Source organism: Propithecus coquereli, unplaced genomic scaffold (genome assembly GCF_000956105.1).
Source record: "Propithecus coquereli isolate 6110/MARCELLA unplaced genomic scaffold, Pcoq_1.0 Scaffold11, whole genome shotgun sequence".
Taxonomy (NCBI): Eukaryota; Metazoa; Chordata; class Mammalia; order Primates; family Indriidae; genus Propithecus; species Propithecus coquereli.
This window is the reverse complement of record NW_012134969.1, coordinates 10,787,237-10,807,889: the sequence shown is the minus strand read 5'-3', so window position 1 is coordinate 10,807,889 and position 20,653 is coordinate 10,787,237. Positions and strand designations below refer to the sequence as shown.

The following is a 20,653-nucleotide window of genomic DNA, read 5'->3' as shown; positions in this document are numbered from 1 at the left end:
CAGTTCTCTGTCTTTTGTTAGAGATTGTTAGAGAACAGAGTAGTAAATCAGATTTGGTGAAGATTCCAGTCATATATTTTCCTCCAGAAGGATTCCTTTCAAAAGTAATGTCTTGTTTGTGTTGTTCAAATTAGGTAGTTTATACAGATAAAAATGAAATTTAGTAGTGTAGTCCTGAACCCTCTTTCCTTTTTAAAGAATGCTTTTTGAAATAAGCATCCTCCTTCCGGTATTGCTTGTGTTTATGCTGTGATAAAAACGGAGGTGAGAGATCATATGATCTAATAACTGTATTGATGAGGTATAGAGTGGTGGTGTTAATCAAGCATGCAGTAAAGACTACTTTTGTAAAGGAACTTTTTTTGACAGTGAATATTCTTTTGAAGAAGGAAAGATGGTTTGAAGATTTCCAAATTTTTCTGTAGACAGTTGATTCCTTTATCACTAAAATGTAAATCTTATGTAATCAAAAACTGGCAGTTTTCTTGTGGTAAGTTTATATTTTTAAGAGGGTGGAAATTTCAGCCTGGTGCTTTTCTCCTTTGTTGTTTAAAATTTTTCATCAAAGGTGTTAATTACAGAAATGTTAGGTGGCTGAGCAAAGGCATAGGTTAAAAAAGAAATGTAACACGTGGCAAGAGCAGGAAATGGGAAAGCCACCTTTTTTCTGGCAGCTGGGTGTTTGTTGTGTTGTTGCAAAGTTTATCACAGCAACTATACAACCAAACCAATCCACTTGCTTACAGAATTTTAAGTGTAGTAAGACTAATATGACAATAGATGAAACAATCTGTCAGTTACTATAAAGTACAGAGTAATCAGCTCAACACTATTGCTATCCCATCTGCTCATGTGAGATAAAGGCACCCTATCACAGAATAAAAATACTTAATTTTCCCACTTTGCTTAGAATTCAGATGAAAACCTTATCTTACAATTGCTCTCTACTCTGCCTTATTTGTGTCAAGGAATCAGACATTCCTTTGAAAGTCCATTAAGTGAACTAGACTTTCAGAGAATAGTGTTTTTATTCCAGTCCTCCGTTAAGTTGGTTGAGAAGAGGTAATCAAAGTGGGGACAGGAAAAAACGTGGCAACTAAATTTACAGAAGAAATCATTACCTTCTAGCTATGAGAACAGTCAAATAAAATAAAGCTTGCTAGGTGAGGGAATGGCTGCCTCATTTCTAACAGATAATTCATGATTTGGCCACTAACTTGTTAAGAGGATCATAAGAAATTAAGACAATGTATATCTGTAAATCTTACTTCTGCCATGACAGCTCATGGTAGATAAGAGGTCTGGGGAGGGGGAGTGCTTTCTTGCTCCTAGTAATATTTTTTTTTAAATATAGATTTACATCAGGTTTTCATGGAGAAGTTTTTTATGGAATACAGAAAAGGGATTTATTTGATGTCTATCCTAAGATATACTGGCAGTTTTCCTTTAACTATTCAGTTCCTCATCTGTTGCTTTTACATTTTGTATACTGCAGGTTCCCAAGCAACTCAAATTTGTAAACACAGCTATGGATACACTATTTGCCTTATAGTAGTCACCTGGGAATCTAAGTCTTTGGTTTTTGTTATTCTTCCCTCCTCTACCTTGTTTGATCGTACATAACTAGCAACATTTATGGTTATAGGTTGATTCACAAGTTCTTTGTAAGTTTGTGGGTGATAGTCTGAAGCTAGGGAAGAATGAGTGGTGAAGAACTGATCACTTTGAACGTAGGAGGGAAGATATTTACAACAAGGTTTTCTACCCTGAAGCAGTTTCCTGCTTCTCGGTTGGCACGAATGTTAGATGGCAGAGACCAAGAATTCAAGATGGTTGGTGGCCATATTTTTGTGGACAGAGATGGTGTTTTATTTAGTTTCATCTTAGATTTTTTGAGGACTCACCAGCTTTTATTACCCACTAACTTTTCAGACTATCTTAGGCTTCAGAGAGAGGCTCTTTTTTATGAACTTGATTCTCTGGTTGATCTCTTAAACCAACACCTGCTACAGCCAAAACCTGCTCTTGTGGAGGTACATTTCCTAAGCCGGAACACTCAAGCTTTTTTCAGGGTGTTTGGCTCTTGCAGCAAAACAATTGAGATGCTAACTGGGAGGATTACAGTGTTTATAGAGCAACCTTCAGCACCAACCTGGAGTAGTAACTCTTTCCCTCCTCAGATGACTTTACTTCCACTGCCTCCACAAAGACCTTCTTACCATGACCTGGTTTTCCAGTGCGGCGCTGACAGTACTACTGATAACCAAACTGCAGTCAGGTATTTTGTACTTTGAAGTATCTCTCTTCTACACCAGTTCCTGAAGTTTTCCCTCAAAATTGAAAGTTCCTCATGCCTAAAACTTTTCTTGGAAAAAATGATTACTCAAAATTATGTTTTGGGGTAACCAGTGGAGTTGGGTAGAATGACCAAGTATTTTCCAAAGTGGGATACTTTTCAGAGTGAAGGAGGATATTGTTATTATGTGGACCAATAGGAATAAACCAAGACTGTCTAGGGAAAACTAGGACAATGGTTATTCAAATTACAGGAGGAAATCTGCTAAGAAATTTGACTTAGAAAAGAATTGCATTAATTTTTCAAGAAATTCTTTTAGTGACTTGAATATAATAAAGGCTTGCTCAATAGTTTCTCCTGATTTCCTGACACATTATATGTATGTGTTCTTTCAGTCCTTATGATTTGACTACTGATTTTTCTTCATCCGACTTTATTTTTAAACACTTTTAAAGGCAGATATATCTCATGGCAAATTTGGTATTCTGTTACATCCTTGGCTCTTACACAATTCAAAATATTGGAGTAGGCTGTCAGAATGTTAAGGACAGTTGCTTCTGACTCAATTATTCACTTTCTCTCTCTGTTGTTCTTGGCTGGATCCTAAGGCTGATTTCCACTCTGCTGTCACAGACATTTTTCCCCCCCTTTAAAAATGTCTTAATGCTGTCCTACCATTATTTTACTGACCGTGAAAGCTGGCTTTAATTTTTAGGAGGGGAAAAAAAAAAGCCTGCATGTGTTCTTTATTGATAGCATTTAAAATAAAATATACTGTTTGGTTAAGGTAGACAGACAAATTTTAGGATACTTTAACTTAAGCAGTACCATCAGGAAGGATACCAGCATCTGCCTCTCTCACAACACTCCCCTTGGTCTTGAGATCATTGGGCAGTATAACTGAGTATGACGATCCTTAACTTTTTATACTTTATAATTTCTTGTCCTTCCAAAGAGGTTGAAATGTCATTTTGGGAAAAGAGCCAAATTAATAGGGTGATTGTGAAGAAAACCTAAGACCTTATCTTTATCTCAAACTGTTCTAAGATACCTCAGGGCACAACTTTATTTTTATTGGTGGAATGCTTAAATAGAAGGAAACGATCAATTTTTTTGTTTTTAAAATTTGATTAATTATGACCTATTTGGGGATCACTTTTCAAAAAGTTAGAAATCCAAGGAGAAATGGTTTTGATTTTCAGAAGAAACATACTTGTTAAGAAGATGTCCTGGAAATACTAATTTTTTTTTTTTTTTTTCTGAGACAGAATCTCAGTCTGTCGCCCTGGCATCATCATAGCTCACTGCAACTTCAAACTCCTGGGCTCAAGGGATCCTCTTTCCTCAGCCTCCTGAGTAGCTGGGACTATGGGCATGCGCTACAACACCCGGCTAATTTTTCCATTTTTAGTAGAGATGGGGTCTTGCTGTTGCTCAGGCTGGTCTCAAACTCCTGAGTTCAAGCAATCTTCCTGCCTCGGCCTTCTAGATGCTGGGATTACAGGAGTAAGCCACCATTCTTGATCTACTAAATACTTTTTAAAAACCATGCAGTTGGAGAAAGTAATTGCAATCTTGAAAAAAAGGATTAGAAACTAAAATTGGGATATTCCTCTGTATACATAGTGCCAAATGGTTTCCCCTTTTTAAAATTATTTGTATTTTAAACAGCATAAAAATCTTCCTTTATCTTAATGTGAGGAAAGTATTATATTTAAACTTCCACAATAGATAATTCCAAAATCAGAACTATTTTTAAAACTAACTTTTTTTTGGCATCACCAAATGGTATTCTTTTCAGTTGTTTGAAGTTCAGAATTTTTTCCATCCCATAAGTGTGATTTTTTTTATATAGTGCCAATTTCAAAGTAGAGATAGATAATCTGAATAAAGTGACATTATGGGGATCTCTGATGACTGGGATGAAAACTGCATCCTTAAGTGGCCCACCTTGAGTATATAACTGCCCAGTTCGCAACTCATTTTTATTTTTTGCATGCTCCCTGATCTGGATCTGTTTATTCAGATGTTTTTGGAAGGTGGAAAGTGGAGAAGCAAGCCTGAATGACTCATAATAGTCTGGTGTATCATTCAGCTTATTCAGTATATTTCATCAGTATGTTTTACCACTCTAAAATTTTGTTAACCTAGCAGGTTGCTCAGATATTATCTTTCAAATTCATAGTACTGGAAATACTTGGCTTGCATCCTTCAGATGGCCATTCATGTGATACCATGTTATCAAGCTCCAGTTATGGTCACAGAATTTTAGAATCTCTTTGTTATTCTGTCTGACTTCTTTTTAAATTGGCTCAAATGGAAAAGTGTAGCTGCCTTTAAATTTTTAAAATAAGTTTAGATTTTCTATTTCCCATTGGTTTCTTCTATTCCATCCTTTTCTTGTGCCTTGAAATCTTTTATTTTTCAATTTAGCCTCATGGAAGCAAGTACTTTAATTAGCTCAGTGATTTCTTGTAAGTGCATTCTACTTTGTTACCGTGTACCACCTGTACATATGTACTATTTGTATCTTAATTCTTTTATGAAATGTTCTGTAATTTTTTTTTCTCTTTGACAAATGTTTCTAGGCTATACAATCAAGATCTGGGATTTGGGGGTAAATGGAATGATTTACTAATGTTAAAAATCTGCTGTAACATAATAAACATTTTTTTAGATGTGCTTTGTAGTTTGATAGTTCTTAGATTTTACTATTCAATTGTTTTCTTTGCCTAGAATGAGTTTCTAACTGAGAGCAACAATAACCACTCTATTTCAGTTATGATCATTAAAAGGAGGTTAGGGATGTCTCCAAGCATCTTTTTATCCCATAAAACTACAGATAGTTTAGGTTTCTGACTGGAACTAATCTAAGCCTTTTCTTCACATCTTATAAATGGTGGGAGGACACAAGGAACTAAAAACATCCTTGATGGCAAATAAGGAAGGAGAAATATAGTTACATCTATGCAGATGTGTTATGTTGAAATAATTAAAACCAACATATAGCCAATCTGAAAAGTTCAGGTATATTTTTCTTGAATTACGTGTATTGGTTCTGTAGAGTTGCCCAGGGAATAGAAGATTTTGGTTTTCCATTCCAGAGGCTTTTTGACCAAGTTTTACTCTTCTGACAATGGACAGTTATAGAGTAAAAGATGACAATAAAATCTTGACATTTTATGTCTTTAAAATTTCACCTAAAAAATATATTTGATAGGAATAAGTAACAAAAGAAAATTCATAATGTCAGTTGCTAATAGTTGGTAAAATTTGATCAGGGGAAAATTCTAAATGTATAGTGTCCATGAAAAAAATTGATAAAATGAATTAATCAATTGAGTAATAGTAGTAATTCAAAACAAAAATAAATTATACTATATAAAAACTAAGACAATTTTGATCAAATTATTTGCTCCAGAAAATAATTTCTCAATGAAATTCATCAATGTTGGTTATAGTTCTAAATGTAGAATCAAAATGAATTTGGAAATCACAGCAAGGTCTCTATTTTCAGTATCCAGAATTACTGATTTGGATTTATAAATGAAGTTTCAAAAAAAAATCCGGAAAATGGTATGATGCCTTTGGGGTTATAAGTCAAATTTGTATGTGTAGTTTTGCCAGCTATTAATGGGATGCTTTATAATTCAACTTCTTTTTGTGTGTCCCAGGTATGTTTCTATAAAACCTGATAACCGAAAATTGGCTAACGGAACAAATGTCCTCAGCTTACTGATTGACACTTTATTAAAAGAAGGCTTTCATCTGGTCAGTACCAGAACAGTACCCTCTGAAGACAAAACTGAATGCTATAGCTTTGAAAGGATGAAAAGCCCTGAAGCACTCACCATGAACAAAACACTGCAACCAGAGACTACCATCATGCCAGAGCAATCTCAGAAAATGAAATGAAGTTGTCTGTTCCCTTTCAGGGAAATTGCCATTTTCTTGTTTGGAAATTCTATACTTAGGGCATACATGTTAGTCAGCCTAACTTTTTGATTTTATCTCCTACCATGCCACCTCTAGGCAACAACAGTGCTTATTAACACAGTGACTGCCATGTGAGCTCTATTTAACTCAGGCTACTTTTGAGCCCCGGCCTTGTGAAACAAAACCCTGCAGTTGGTTCATGAAAATCTTATTTGTTGATGTTCTTACTGTTGCAATTAATATTGACAATTTAACTCTAAAAACATGGATTAGGTTGCATATAACTCACACACAGAAAACAATAGAAAATAATAAATAAAAAAGGATCATTTTGTTTTAATAAAACACCGTGGCCCCAGGGAAAAAAAAATTTTTTTCTAGTGTGGCAGTCAATGTGTTAAGCCACACTAAACTGCTGTTCTTTAAACAATTCTGTGCACTTGGTGCTTGCACCTGTTCCTTCTACCTTCAATACATCTTTCCCTTTCTCTTTTTCATGAACACTTACGCAGCTTCCAAAAATTGGCTCTGTAATCAGACTGCTTATTTCTAATCCCAGCTAAGTCACGTATTAGCTATGTGACTTGGGCAAGTCATTTAACCTCTCTGTGCTTCAACTTCTTCATCTAACAAATGGGGATAATAAAGATACCTTTTCATAGGATATGTGAGGATTAAAGGAGATCAAGTATTCAATGCATTGCCTGGCACATGGTAGGCACTCAGTAACTGTTAGTGATGATGATGGTGATACTGATGATGAAAATGATGGATGGCCCACTTTCAAATGCACATATTCTGTAAGGCATTGCTTTATTCCTTTCCTAGGCACTTCTATATAGATTTATACACCATCGTAAGACATTTTTTTCTCAATTGAATGTTAACTCGTTGATCTTACTCAACAGTTTTTAATGCTATTATGTATAAAGTACTGTGCTTAAACACTTGGTGAGAGCAATAATACCTGTTACTAATTAGTACCGAAAGCTGGTGAAAAGCTTTCGAATAACCTCTGCCAACATTTAAACTACATACATACTTTGACCTAGTGGTTCCTTTTGTCGGTGTTATATATGTGTCATTTTAAACACTAGGATAAACGCCTAGAAGAGTAATCACTAAATCAAAGAGCACCAAGATTTTGTACACAGTAGGGTTAAAAGCTGTTGAGTACAAGCAGTTAAGCACCATTTTTAAAATTACAATTAATTCATTAAAACACATCTGTTAAACATCTGTTGGACAGTATACTAAAGTTTCAGGATTACAAAATGAGTAAGACAAAAATCTTTATTCTCAAGGAGCTTACATTCAAGTGAGAAAATGCATCATCATAACAGCAAAAGATTAGAAATAAGCTCAAAGTTCAATACTGAACAGGTAACTTGAAGGATTGTCAAGATATGTTACAAGGGGGAAAAAAGGTACAGAACAATGAATAAAGTGGAAAATACATATACAATTTCCATTTATGGAAAAATATATATACACATTTTCTTATAAATGCACAGAATTTTCAGCAAAGATACAGGTTGCCTGTGGAGAGGGAACTGGGTAAGAGGGGTTTAGGTGTGGTGGTAGGAAGACTTATTTTTCATCAGACCATGTGGATGTATTATCTAATTTTAAAAAAAGGAAGAAGCCATATATGAAAGATTGTATGTGTGTGTATGTGTGTTGGGGACACTATTATGGCATAGTATGGCTTATTTTCTCTCATATTTTCTCTGACACAAATTTTACTCTACCACCCTTCCTGTGAAACATTTTCACTTTAGTAAAGAAGTTGAAATTTCTAATAGTTACTTATAAACTTGTGTACTAGCTCGTGGGCAAGATTAAAACATTTTTTTCTAAGAGTACCTCAAAAGGTTATGTATAACTTAAAAGTGCAGAATACTTCAAGATCAGTAATGTTAAGGTTAGCAACTGAAAATCATGGTCCAAGTAAGAAAAAATGCCGTAAGTTTTTTGTTTTGTTTTTGGCACCACTCATCTATTTTCTGCAGAAAACCCAACATAGGTTTTTCTTTGTTTGTTTTTGAGACAGAGTCTCACTCTGTTGCCCTGGATAAAGTGCAGTGGCGTCATTATAGCTCACTGCAATCTCAAAGTCCTGAGTTTAAGTCATCCTCCTGCCTCAGCCTCCCTAGTAGCTGGGACTACAGGTGCATGCCACTGCGCCCAGCTAATTTTTCTGTTTTTAGTAGAGATGGGGTCTTGTTCTTGGTCAGGCTGGTCTTGAATTCCTGACCTCAAGTGATACTCCTGCGTTGGCCTCCCAGAGTGCCAGGATTATAAGCATGAGCCACCTCTCTCAGCCAACAACATAGTTGTTTTAGCATAAAGTTTTCGTGATGATGTGTCTGGTCTGGTTTCCTTGCTAGCAGTATACTCTAGAGCATAGTATTTCTATTCTAAATTTTTGGCATGTATGTGATTTAACCGTTTGGGTATAATTGGCATGGTATACATGTAACACTGCTTAATTCTGTATAGTGCTTTGCTAATTAAGATTATTAAAACTGATAACTTTAAAAAATGCTGAAGCAAAAAATATTGTAATTGCAGTTTGGCGAGGAATAAGACAGGAGATGTTTAAACTGCTATTAATGTGTTCTCAGTCATTCACATTTGCGGGAAACAATTTTGAGATTAGAAATAAGATGTTCTTTCTAATGAACTAATAGAAATACATTACCTATGGGAACATAATACACATAACATACATTCATTCAACAAATATTTTTGACATCTATGTGCCAAATACTAGTCTCAATATTGGAGATTCTTAGAACAAAGAACAAAAAAATTTCTGCCCTTTTAGAGCTTACCACAAATACATTTAATAACATAAATTAAAATAACTTAAGCCTTTCAAATAGTTTCTCAAAAGTCATGAGTTCACAATGTGTAGGTTTTTAGGAGATAGATTACCACAATTTAAGATAATATATCATTCTTTAGGGAAAGGTTACTTTCAGAGTGGGTTGAGTTTCTTATTTTAGAAAATATTTCAGAGATTATCTCATCTGGAGACATATCTGTCAGTATCATCTCAGTAAGCCTCTTGTGTTCACTCCAAAATAGAGTGGGATACTGTAACTGGGATATCAAGACATGTGAAAAGAATTGAGTGTTGTTTTAGAAAAAGAGGCAGGCAAATGTAGTCTGAAGTAAATGGGGGTAGGTTAGATGCACCACAGGCAAATTAAAATCTCTTGCCAGCTTTAGGAAAAAAAATGAAAACAAAACGACTTCAACATTTTCGTATGTGCATAACTTAACTCTTTAACTTCTTGACTAAATTGTCAATATTATTTTAAATTATAAGAAAATAATGGCAGAAGCTTGTCTTGGCCAACCGCACTAAAAATCTTGTTCTAAGAAATCATATACACCTATCAATCTACCGAATATACAAAGGGATGAATCGTCACAGTGGCATATTAAGGTTTGTCAGCCTAATGGTACCATCAATAGTTGACTGAGGTGATGGATATCCTAAATACTCCCACTTGATCATTATATACTCTATATGTATGTAAAAAAAAAATCACATGTACCCCATTAATATGTACAAATATTATGTATCAATAAAAAACAGTTGGACCTTCCCTGTTCTTCCACTTCTGTTATGTTTGTTTCAGTTTCTTTCCATCATTCACAGTTTCATTCCTGATAAGGCACCAAAGATTTTAGCTTATGATTCTTGCATCTCATAATTTACCTTACAAGTGACTGGAAGTTCTCCCTACAAAGATTTTCTAAAAAGAACTCTAGTGTTGAATTTTACTCTTGCATTTAATATATAAATAATAAGTACAAAGAGTTCTCAGGTTTTGGTAAAGTTAGAATTAATTTGGGCTGCTTTTAAAATGTATTTGAAATCAGGAGTCTGAAGTAGTATAAAATGGTCATGAGAAAGCAGCTTGAGAAATATATGGTTTAGGGAATCATAATCTGTTTCAAATTTGTCTTGTATGCCATTACAACTGACAAACTTCAGCTTTGCTTTATAAGCTTTTGTTCTGATACCCTATCAAATAATAGAAATGGTCATATCACTATCCTATCACTAGAGTGATATATGACTGGAGATGTGCTGGGGTTTTGCTCTTAGCAAAAAAAGATTTGCTAAGAGCACTCTAAACCTATATTCTGTTGCTATTTTTCATCTGTGCTAGGGAAGTTGACTCTAAAGCGGCAAGTTTAGCAATGTAGAAGCCACTAAGAAGAAATTTTCAAAAAGAAATTTAGGAAATTTTATTACCTTCCTGCAGCCAAAGAACCTATAGGAGAGAGCAATGTTAAAAAACTCTTTTTGAACAAGATGGTCAAGAAATAAAGAGAAGAGATGAAGATATATTACTAAAAATACTTACAATTCTGGAATATCAACAACCTAATAAAAAACACAATTACCTACCAGCTTTGCTACAGAACTACACCTCAAGAATTATTAGGCCTTTTATTGGGCCTATTAGAGATGAAAAGTTATGTACAAACTTTGTCAAAAAACTCATCATCTAAAATGCCTTAGTATTTATCTAAACTATGAGATAGATCCAACCACAAAAGTATTTTCATGGACAAAAAGCTAAAATCTTACATGGGTGAAAATGGGAAATGAAAATTAAGCATAGCACAGAATAAAAAAGGAACTAAACATGTAGCAAAATAAATAGGACTTTGCTCCCCAAACTAAAGTGTGCCTCAGACTCATCTAACCATACAGGGCTTTTAGGTAGGCAGGCTTCTGTACCTTCAGATTTCACACCAATACCTTAAATCCAGAAATCATTAAAACAAAGTCATTTGTTTTTACTTTTTACCATATTAGTTGGGCAAAACATACCAAATACCAACTGTTTCTATTTCATGTAACTTTCATCATTTTACAACACTTCTGGAAAGAGTGAATTTCTTTCAGTTCCCAAATAGACAAATAGGAGAGGTTTGTCCTACCATTTTTGTACCACAATGTCTGAGGTTCCATGAATTCTTTTAAGATGAGGACTGGTATTGTGCTGTATAGTGTTCTTTATATTCTCCCACAGTGCTGGGCATCTAACAGGCTCAAGTGAACTGAAACATTAGGAAAGCTATAGTCTCAGTGAATGGAGACATTGGAAAAACAAGATTTATAATAGATTCAAAGATGGATGAGGGTACTTTTATATAATCCAGTCTGAAAGAGTTAATTCAAGTTATAGACTAAAGAAAATACCACATGGTATTTTCTATTAGAAGTTTATTTGGGTAATGCTACACAGAAGTGAGATGGAAATGTAGATGTATATAGGAATATAAACTCATTGCAAATTACACAAAATTATACATTTAAGCACAGTAAAAATAGCTCAGCCAAAATTGGAAGATACATAATTTGCTAATAAAAATGTAATGCTACAAGAGTGCTTGGCAGTTAAGAAAACATTGAGAATACAAGTTCCGAATGAATGTCACATAACTATAATTGATATTAAATCTTCACTTACCTCTGTATTTTAGGAGTCATGAAAAAAGTGAAGTTAGCAGACCAGGCACATAAGTCAGATGTAACTAGGATGGAAATATCGATAGAAATGTTCCCAGTTCTGGATAACCCAACTTGAGGTTCGCTGAACTTGGATTAATCAAATGGTTTAAGAATTAAGGTGAAATGGCCGGGCGCGGTGGCTCACGCCTGTAATCCTAGCTCTCTGGAAGGCCGAGGCGGATGGATTGTTTGAGCTCAGGAGTTCGAAACCAGCCTGAGCAAGAGCAACAAGACCCCGTCTCTACTAAAAATAGAAAGAAATTAATCGGACAACTAAAAATATATAGAAAAAATTAGCCGGGCATGGTGGCACATGCCTGTAGTCCCAGATACTTGGGAGGCTGAGGCAGAAGGATCGCTTGAGCCCAGGAGTTTGAGGTTGCTGTGAGCTAGGCTGACGCCACGGCACTCACTCTAGCCAGGGCAACAGAGTGAGACTCTGTCTCAAAAAAAAAAAAAAAAGAATTAAGGTGAAATGGTCAAAAGATTCTGATATATCCAGAAGACATATTACTGAGGTTTTTAAAGGCTATTTTGGAAGTGCAGATTAACATTTTAGGTTCCCTTACATATCATCAAAATAAAACATATTAAAAATCCAAGATGTAGAATAGTATGGTATTTCTGTCTAATGATGGGAGGCTGTTTTTCATGGCAAGTAATAACTGAGTAAACAGCAAAATATTTTGACTTTATAAATAGGAATCCTACAAAACAAGGTTTTGCTCCTAGAAAAACCAAAATATTTGCTTGCAATTAATTTTTAAAAAATCGTTGCCTTGGTCACTTTTTAAATTTCTACAATTTAAGCAGTGCTGAATTCCTTTTTTTTTTTTTTTGGCTAATAGTTTTCTTTAGAAGCAAACCCAATTTAGGGTGAGAAAAAGTTTCAGACTTTAGGCAGAACCTTCATTTCCTCTTAAGTGTGTTTCTCTATCAAAACCAAGTATTGAAATAAGGAATCTCAATTATCTAAACCTATTTTTGGCCATCTTCCGGAATTTCTTGTTAAATCTCCTTTGAAATGCCACAGTTGCACTCTTGGAAAACTTGTCTTCCTGGTTTTCAAATTTCTGTTTATTATTTCAGCTCTTTAGCCAGAATGCCAGCTCTTTGTGCTATACTGTTTCTTGAAACTAGAGACCAGCACACTTCCCCCAATTCAATTACTTGCCTTTCCATTTGAGAAACTAAAGCCTTGTCAATTTTATAAAGTTTTAATTGATTGGATTATTTGGGCTTTAAGTTCTCAATTTCATTCCCTTAGTTTAATACTAGGAAAGAACTTTGTTTTATTAAAAGGAAAGGTAAGGTTCAAGAATATTAACACATTTTAGTCACTGACCCTAATAACTGATGCAAGTATAGGGATTTTCTTACAGACACAAGCTTGAGATACGACACTAGGGAAAAAGGGGAGAGTTTTAATTCAATTTTGGAAATGTTTAAGATTATATACCTAATGAAATAGCTTATTTACATAAATGTGCATGTGTTTATATATATATTTTTAAAAAGTGATCCACTGTCCTTCATAAAGAGCTTCAGTCAGCTTTTCTACCCTTATCCACATTATGTAAATAACTGCCAAATTTCCCTCTCCAGCCTTTTACATAGAATTCCAGTTCTGTATATCCAGTGACCTTAAATCAAGGCATTTCAAACTAAATGCCTAAATATCACCTTAAATGCAATATTACAAAAATGAGATGCAACATCTTTGTCTCTTAAACTGGCTTCTTAATTGTCTTTCTTTCAGTGATACCACCATTGTGTTCCAGTATAGAAAATGTGCAATTTTTTACACTTCCCTTTTATCCAACCCGTCATGATATTCTACATATTTTTCCTTTGAAATATCTTATTCTTTCACTTCCATTCTCATGCCACTATTCTGTTCATGTTCTCTTCACCCCTGGATCAATTACTACAGTAGTCACATGCCCAGTTTCCTTGCCACCAGACTTTATTTCTTAGAAATTTCTATAGATAGCATTGCCACATTTAACTTCCAGAAAGTCAACTTCTATTACTTTGTTTCAAGAGGCTATAATGTCTCTCTATTCCTTGCTATATCAAGACTAAAGTCCTCTAATTGGTTTTCTAGGCATAGGCAAAAATAACTTAGTTCTAACTAGTTATCCAAATTCATGTAACCTTTGCCTCAGGTCATATGGCACAGATCCCAGGTAACTTTTGGGGGAATGTTGCACTCAGTTTTAGCTTAAATCCTTACCTACAAACCAAGAAAGTCCACTACTTGACAATTCAGTGCATCTTAATTTACAAGCATGCAGGCCACAATTATAAAATGAAGATATTTTTATTGAATCAGCAGAAACAACTGTCCAATTCCCCTGTAAGTCTCCAAAGTTACTTACAGTTTTGTGCTGAGGAGATCGTCTCATGGGGCATTTATTGCCCTTTACTAAAATGAGCTGTTGTCAGGCACTCTGCTTTGTACAGGCATCATCTGTTTTCTGTTTCCCGTCTCAGTCTCTTCTCCACATGGTCTAAGAACCTGTGGTTTAATCAGTTCTCATCCTTTAGGGGGAAGGCAGTGGTGGTGACAAAATTCACACCTGGAAAACAGGTCATAAAGGATATCAATATAGAAGGGAAAGTGCTTCACCATAGGAAACATTTAATTGCTAGTTGAATTCTTGACTTTTGGCTACATGGTAAATATAACGAATATGTCAACCACCTTCAAAGCCAAGACAAAACCAACAGCAACAACAGACTTTTCAAAAAATATAATTTATACATCAAGTTCTAGAAAACAGACATAACTGTTGTATAGATTTTATATAAATGTTCTAAGGGTACATAAAAATTAGTTTTTATCCCATTATAAATATGACTTAAAACAAATGTCCTAGCAGTGAACAAATGCTACATTATCTGATGCACAATTGTCTTTGCCCTCTTAGATTTCTGAAAGTTTTGGTGTGACTTGGTCTCTCATAAAATTGTTCAAGAAAGTTTATGAGAAAGCCTATTTCACTCAGTAAGGTGGCTCCAGTAAAGCTCAGGCATTCAAAAGCATTAGAGTTACCTTAAAGAATTATAGTAGATGCTTAGTACTTGTTTTTGTGATTATGGTAATGGTGTTTCTTGAAAAGTATTTTTTAATGTAAGGACTTTACATTCCACTACCATGTCCTACCTCCCCGGAGATACACAAATAAAGGCCAAAAAATAACGTTCATAGTATTTCACACTTCACTGGAAAGCTTAGAAATGATCAATTAGATCACTAATGGCTCTCAAAAAGATAACAAAATTTCCCAAGCCTGACTATTCATACCCATCAACCACAGGTTTCTGGCTTTGGTTAAAAAAAAAAAAAAATGACATTTTAAGGTACCGAAGACTTGAAGCATAGACTGAGAGGAGCCGTGATAGGTAGTAAAAGGTGGAGAACTTCTAAATTACCATGAAAAAAGCTGTGTATTTTTATATTTATCTGGTATTCAGCCTTTCCAGAATATATTAGTTTATTATAAAGGTATTACTGCTAATTTTCAGCAATCAATGGTCATTTATCAAGCACCCACTATGTTTAAGACACTATGCTAGGCTTGCAAAATATATAATAAAGAATAAGAGTTCCTTCCCGTAAGGCAGAATGCATTAATTGTTCTAAGTCAGGTACAGAAGCACAAAAGAGAGAAATAGTATTTTGGGCTAAGAAGGAAAAGTGAACTGGAAAAATTTCTTGTAGCGGGTAGAGAGCATAAGATTGAGTTGAAGATGAGAGAAAGGACATTCTGGGAATAAGTAACTTGGGCTAAGGCTTGGATGAAAATCAGAGGTTTGGAGAAGGATTATTTCTCTTTGGCTTAACAGTAGTATTATGGCATTAATCCACAGTCATTCCCATAGTGGTAAAGACAATTTTACCTAGGGTAAAAAATATCTCACATAGTACAAAATTTTGGCTATGCAACCATTTCCTCTCAAGATTGCTCACCTAATTTGCTGACTTAAAAGCCACAGATCCCCTAATTGTTTAGGGGTGAACTTGTGTTATTTAAAACCTAGATTTCCTTCCAATATTTCTTACAAGTTTTTTTTTCCCCAAAGCATCACACCTTGCGTCTTGAAGGGCTGCAGGCAATATGAATACTCTTGTTTTGATTGTGAGGGTAACTTATGCAAAGTAAGGAAAATAATCTCAAACAGGATTATACTCATTTTCCTCCCTATTCCCTAATATCTACTCTCTGCCTTCATTCTACTGTATCTCCTTTATTCCTTCCTACTTGATCATGACTTAGTTTATGTTGTTTTCTGCACTTGAAAGTTATCATTCCTTCATTTCATCAGACAGCCTATAGGATGGGAGAAAATATTTGCATGCTACACATCTGATAAAGGGCTGATAACTAGAATCTATATAGAACTCAGGAAAATCTGCAAGAAAAAGCCAACCCCATTTAAAAGTGGACAAAAGACATGAACAGAAACTTTTCAAAAGATAGACTAATGGCTAGCAAACATGTGAAAAAATGCTCAACATCTCTAATCACCAGGGAAATGCAAATAAAAACCACAGTGAGATATCACTTAACTCCAGTGAGAATGGCTTTTATCAAAAAGTCCCATAACAGGCTGGGCGCGGTGGCTCACGCCTGTAATCCTAGCTCTCTGGGAGGCTGAGGTGGGCGGATTGTTTGAGCTCAGGAGTTCGAAACCAGCCTGAGCAAGAGTGAGACCCCGTCTCTACTAAAATTAGAAAGAAATTAATCAGACAACTAAAAATATATAGAAAAAATTAGCCGGGCATGGTGGCGCATGCCTGTATTCCCAGCTACTCGGGAGGCTGAGGCAGAAGGAGCGCTTGAGCCCAGGAGTTTGAGGTTGCTCTGAGCTAGGCTGACGCCACGGCACTCTAGCCCGGGCAACACAGTGAGACCCTGTCTCAAAAGAAAAAAAAAAGTCCCAAAACAATAAATGTTGGTGTGGATGTAGAGAGATAAGAACACTCATACACTGCTGGTGGGACTGCAAACTAGTACAACCTCTACGGAAAGTAATATGGAGATACCTTGAAGAACTAACAGTAGAACTACCAGTTGATCCAGCAATCTCATTACTGGGTATCTACCCAAAGGAAAAAAAGATATTCTGTAAAAAAGACATTTGCACTAGAATGTTTATAGCAGCACAGTTCACAATTGCAAAGATGTGCCCATCATGAGTGGATTAATAAAATGTGGTATATGTATACCATGGAGTTCTACTCAGCCACAAAAAACAATGGTGATCTAACACCTCTGGTATTATCCTGGATAGAACTAGAGACCATTCTCCTAAGCGAAGTACCATAAGAACGGAAAAACAAGTACCACGTGTACTCACCATCAAGTTGGTATTAAATGATCAACACTTATGTGCACATATAGTAGTAACATTCATCAGGTGTCGGGCACATGGCAGGGGGATGAAGGGATGGGTATATTCACACCTGAGTGTGGTGCACACTGTCTGGGGGATGGACACACTTGAAGCTCAGGCAGGGCAAAGGGAATATATGTAACCTAAACATTTGTACCCCCATAATATGCTGAAAAAAAAGAATCACTTATTTCTAGAATTTTCCATTTAATATTTTTGGATCATGGTTGACTGCATGTGACTGAAAACGTGGAAGGCAAAATTGCAGATAAGAGGGGACTACTATACTTTATGAGACTAAAAATAAGATCTTTATTCATCAAATTTAACAATACCCTGCATACTCTTTATTAAGGCAAGAAAATATATTGAAATATTGCAATTTTTATTAAAAACGTTTTAGGAAATATTTAAACAAGGTTTACAATGATTGTAAACTTCAATTAACAAAATCAGTCTTCCACATTGCTCTATTGATTCAATTAAATGTTTTGTCTAATAAAACTTTTAAAATTTTCTTATTTTCTTCATTTATGGTGCCTTTGCTTTTCCACGTTCCAGTGGGGGTAGTTTTCCTTTTTGTTAACCATGTCTCATATAGTCAAGGTGTTGATATGGCAAAGGGTAAGAGAAACAAAGCTCAGATTTTTTTTTTTAAGGGCAAAATTAAACATATAATTTCCAGAATTATATGGTGATATTAAATTTTCCAGTTAACAAGATTACTTTACTTTTTCCCTCTGCTTTTGTAAGTAACATGCCAGTGTACCAAATATTCACAAAATGGATTTTTGGAGGCTGATCCTTTGAGAATGTTAATTTGAGATAAGACAAAGTCAAGTTCAATGTCTTAATTAAAATTTAAAGGCTTAGAGAGAGCAACTTGCTTGCTTAAGGCCTTACATCTAACCTATAGCAGAGCCAACTTTTAAGTATTTGAATATGACCACACTTAGCTTCTCTGAGATAGGAACAGTTTCAAGTTCTGTTTACATTGTCATTCCTCTGGCAAAGTTACCAAGGTACCTAAATACTTCTTTAGCATAATATTCACAAATATGAATTTTATGCTATATAATCTTTATTCTGCTTTATTTTGTGGCCTTCTAAAGCTGTGGAAAAGCTTTTCATACATGCTCAATTATTAGTAAAATGTATCGTGATAACACTGAAGAGACCAGTAACAGAGGAAAGTGCCCCTGAACAAAGTGACTTGTTGAATGAATAGCTGTACACACAGTAGTGAATGAGAATTAAGTAATAGAGGTTTCAACGTCTGAGATTTTAAAAATGAGGACAAAGTAGCAGAAAATAAGTTACAGATTCTCATGTGTAGAATGATCAAATTAATCTAATGAACACTTTAACTTATAATTTATATTATTTACTTCATTTTGCATGTTATTTTTTAATTACTGTATGAATTTTTCAATGAATCCTAATTTTAAGTTTTCTTTAGACATCCCTGCATTAGAGCATTTTTACCCCACAGGAGCAAGAAACAGAATCGAAATAGTATAAAAAGAATTATTTAATCTAAAAAATTTATTTATTTCTATGAGAACTTTTATCTTTTGAGCTGAAATTAAATATGAAAATATTGAACATTAAAGCAAACACTGAAAGCAGAAGGCTCTAAGTTATAAAGTTGTTTATTGATAAAACAATTTTAAAAATTCTGACTTACCTTTTAAAATCACCATGTTAATTAAATCAGATTTATTAAATCATTCAATATTAACTCTAATGGATATTGGACATCTATTATGTATCAGGTATGTTTTTAATGTTTTCCTTATATATGGAAGGAAATTATGTTAACTTAAAATATATTAGATATCGTGAATTACAAAATTATATATTTAATAAATTAAAATTATGAAAATTTTAGCAGCACAATTTTATATAAAAAGATTATAATACTAAGAGAGGAAATAAAACAAGATGAAAAGTAAACTTAGCTAAAAAAAAAAAGGAATTCTCAACTTTAGACTTCTCCATGGAAAGTCTAATTTGGAAATATACTTAAGTCCCCAAACAAAAGTAGAGTCCAGATGATTTCCCAATGCAGGGCAAAGCATCTGAATACTATGGATTTAGGCAGGCAGGATCTAGAGGATTGAGTACCATGGGTGTGGGTGGGCAGGTAGAGCTGAGTCTGGGAAATCAGCAAGAACACAAATGTAGTACTAGGAAGAGAGGTCGTACCCTATGATCCCGATGGGAGAGATACAAGTGAAAACAGTTTTTTCACAAGGTAGAAACAGACAGCAAGTTATAAGGTGTTGTTCTAGCTGGATTTTAATATACAAGCCAATATAAATTCATCAGCAAAGCAAGGCTGTCTTGGATTTTGAAGTTGTCTTAAAGTAATCAACTGTAGAGAAACCATAAGGTCTATCAGATGAATGACAAAATGGAAAAAATAGCCATTAAATACTTTTAACACTTTTTAAAGAACTTAATATTTTTAAAAACTCTAAATCTTGAGCTAGTAGCAAAACTAACTGGAATTCCTGACCTCCATGGTGCTTTCTTGTAAATTCTCAGAAAGAACATCTGGGAATCAAGCTTTAGTATGCTAAAGAGACTTTTAAGATTAACATCAGATATACTGTCAATGTTTCTCTTGTCCTCATTTACCTAGGAGGTAAAATAAGCTTCGTAAAATTTATTCCTCCCCTAGCAAGTCATTTCAATGAGAATTAAAGAGCCCTTACAAAAACCTCACACATAAAACTATATTCTATGCTTGGCCAAGTAGTGTTTTCATGCTTCTCATTTCTTTCCTTTTTTCTGATCCTTCAATGAAATTGTGCTGATGATTATATATAAATAAATTTGACCTGAGCCCAGGAGAATCCCACTGAAAAGATAATTTCTGGATATCTGACCAATGAGTTGCTTTTAATTGATTAGCCATACTAATATTGGTATCAATGTATTTTATTTAATAAGGGAATTAACATATTATTGAGTGGCATGTGAGGTTACCAGGTCTATTTACCACACTAGTCAGCAAATGAGTTGAGTTCACTAACATAGTCTCCGGGCTCAAGCCTTTTAAGCTTATAGGCTAATAGGAGAGAAATACAGAAGCACATAATCACAGTATGATGTAACATAAGCAATAACAACACAGAAAAGGGAGTTATTAATTTTTCACATGTGTGTATGAAGGGGAGGGTGTTGCCCTTCTGAGGTGATACATAAGAAAATTTCTAATGGCTGAATAGGAATTTACTCTGCTACTTACAATTGCTCTATAATAGGCAAAATGAAATTAGTGATTATTAAATCTTATCAGAAGTCCAAATCTTTAAACTGACATATAATTCTAATGGTATGTCTAAAATAAATTTACAATTTGGATGTATTATTACTTTGGTTGGTCTACAGCCTTTAGTTGTAAAAGGTATATTTTCTCTCCTAGATTTTGATGAGCATCCAGAGGGACAGTATCTTTATGTCAG

General features: G+C 34.6%; 1 protein-coding gene across 1 annotated transcript; it reads left to right on the top strand.

The window, feature by feature from the left end:
* Positions 1–1,680: 1,680 nt before the first annotated feature.
* Positions 1,681–6,275, top strand: KCNRG (potassium channel regulator). Its single transcript, XM_012649315.1, has 2 exons — positions 1,681–2,278; positions 5,971–6,275. The coding sequence occupies exons 1-2, from the start codon at positions 1,701–1,703 to the stop codon at positions 6,209–6,211; spliced, it is 819 nt and encodes a 272-aa protein (XP_012504769.1). The 5' UTR covers positions 1,681–1,700; the 3' UTR covers positions 6,212–6,275.
* Positions 6,276–20,653: the final 14,378 nt, after the last annotated feature.

Coding starts and splice junctions, on each gene's coding strand:
- KCNRG (XM_012649315.1), top strand. CDS start 1,701: ATGAGTGGTGAAGAACTGATCACTTTGAACGTAGGAGGGAAGATATTT. Junction 2,279..5,970: donor GATAACCAAACTGCAGTCAG/GTATTTTGTACT, acceptor TGTGTGTCCCAG/GTATGTTTCTATAAAACCTG.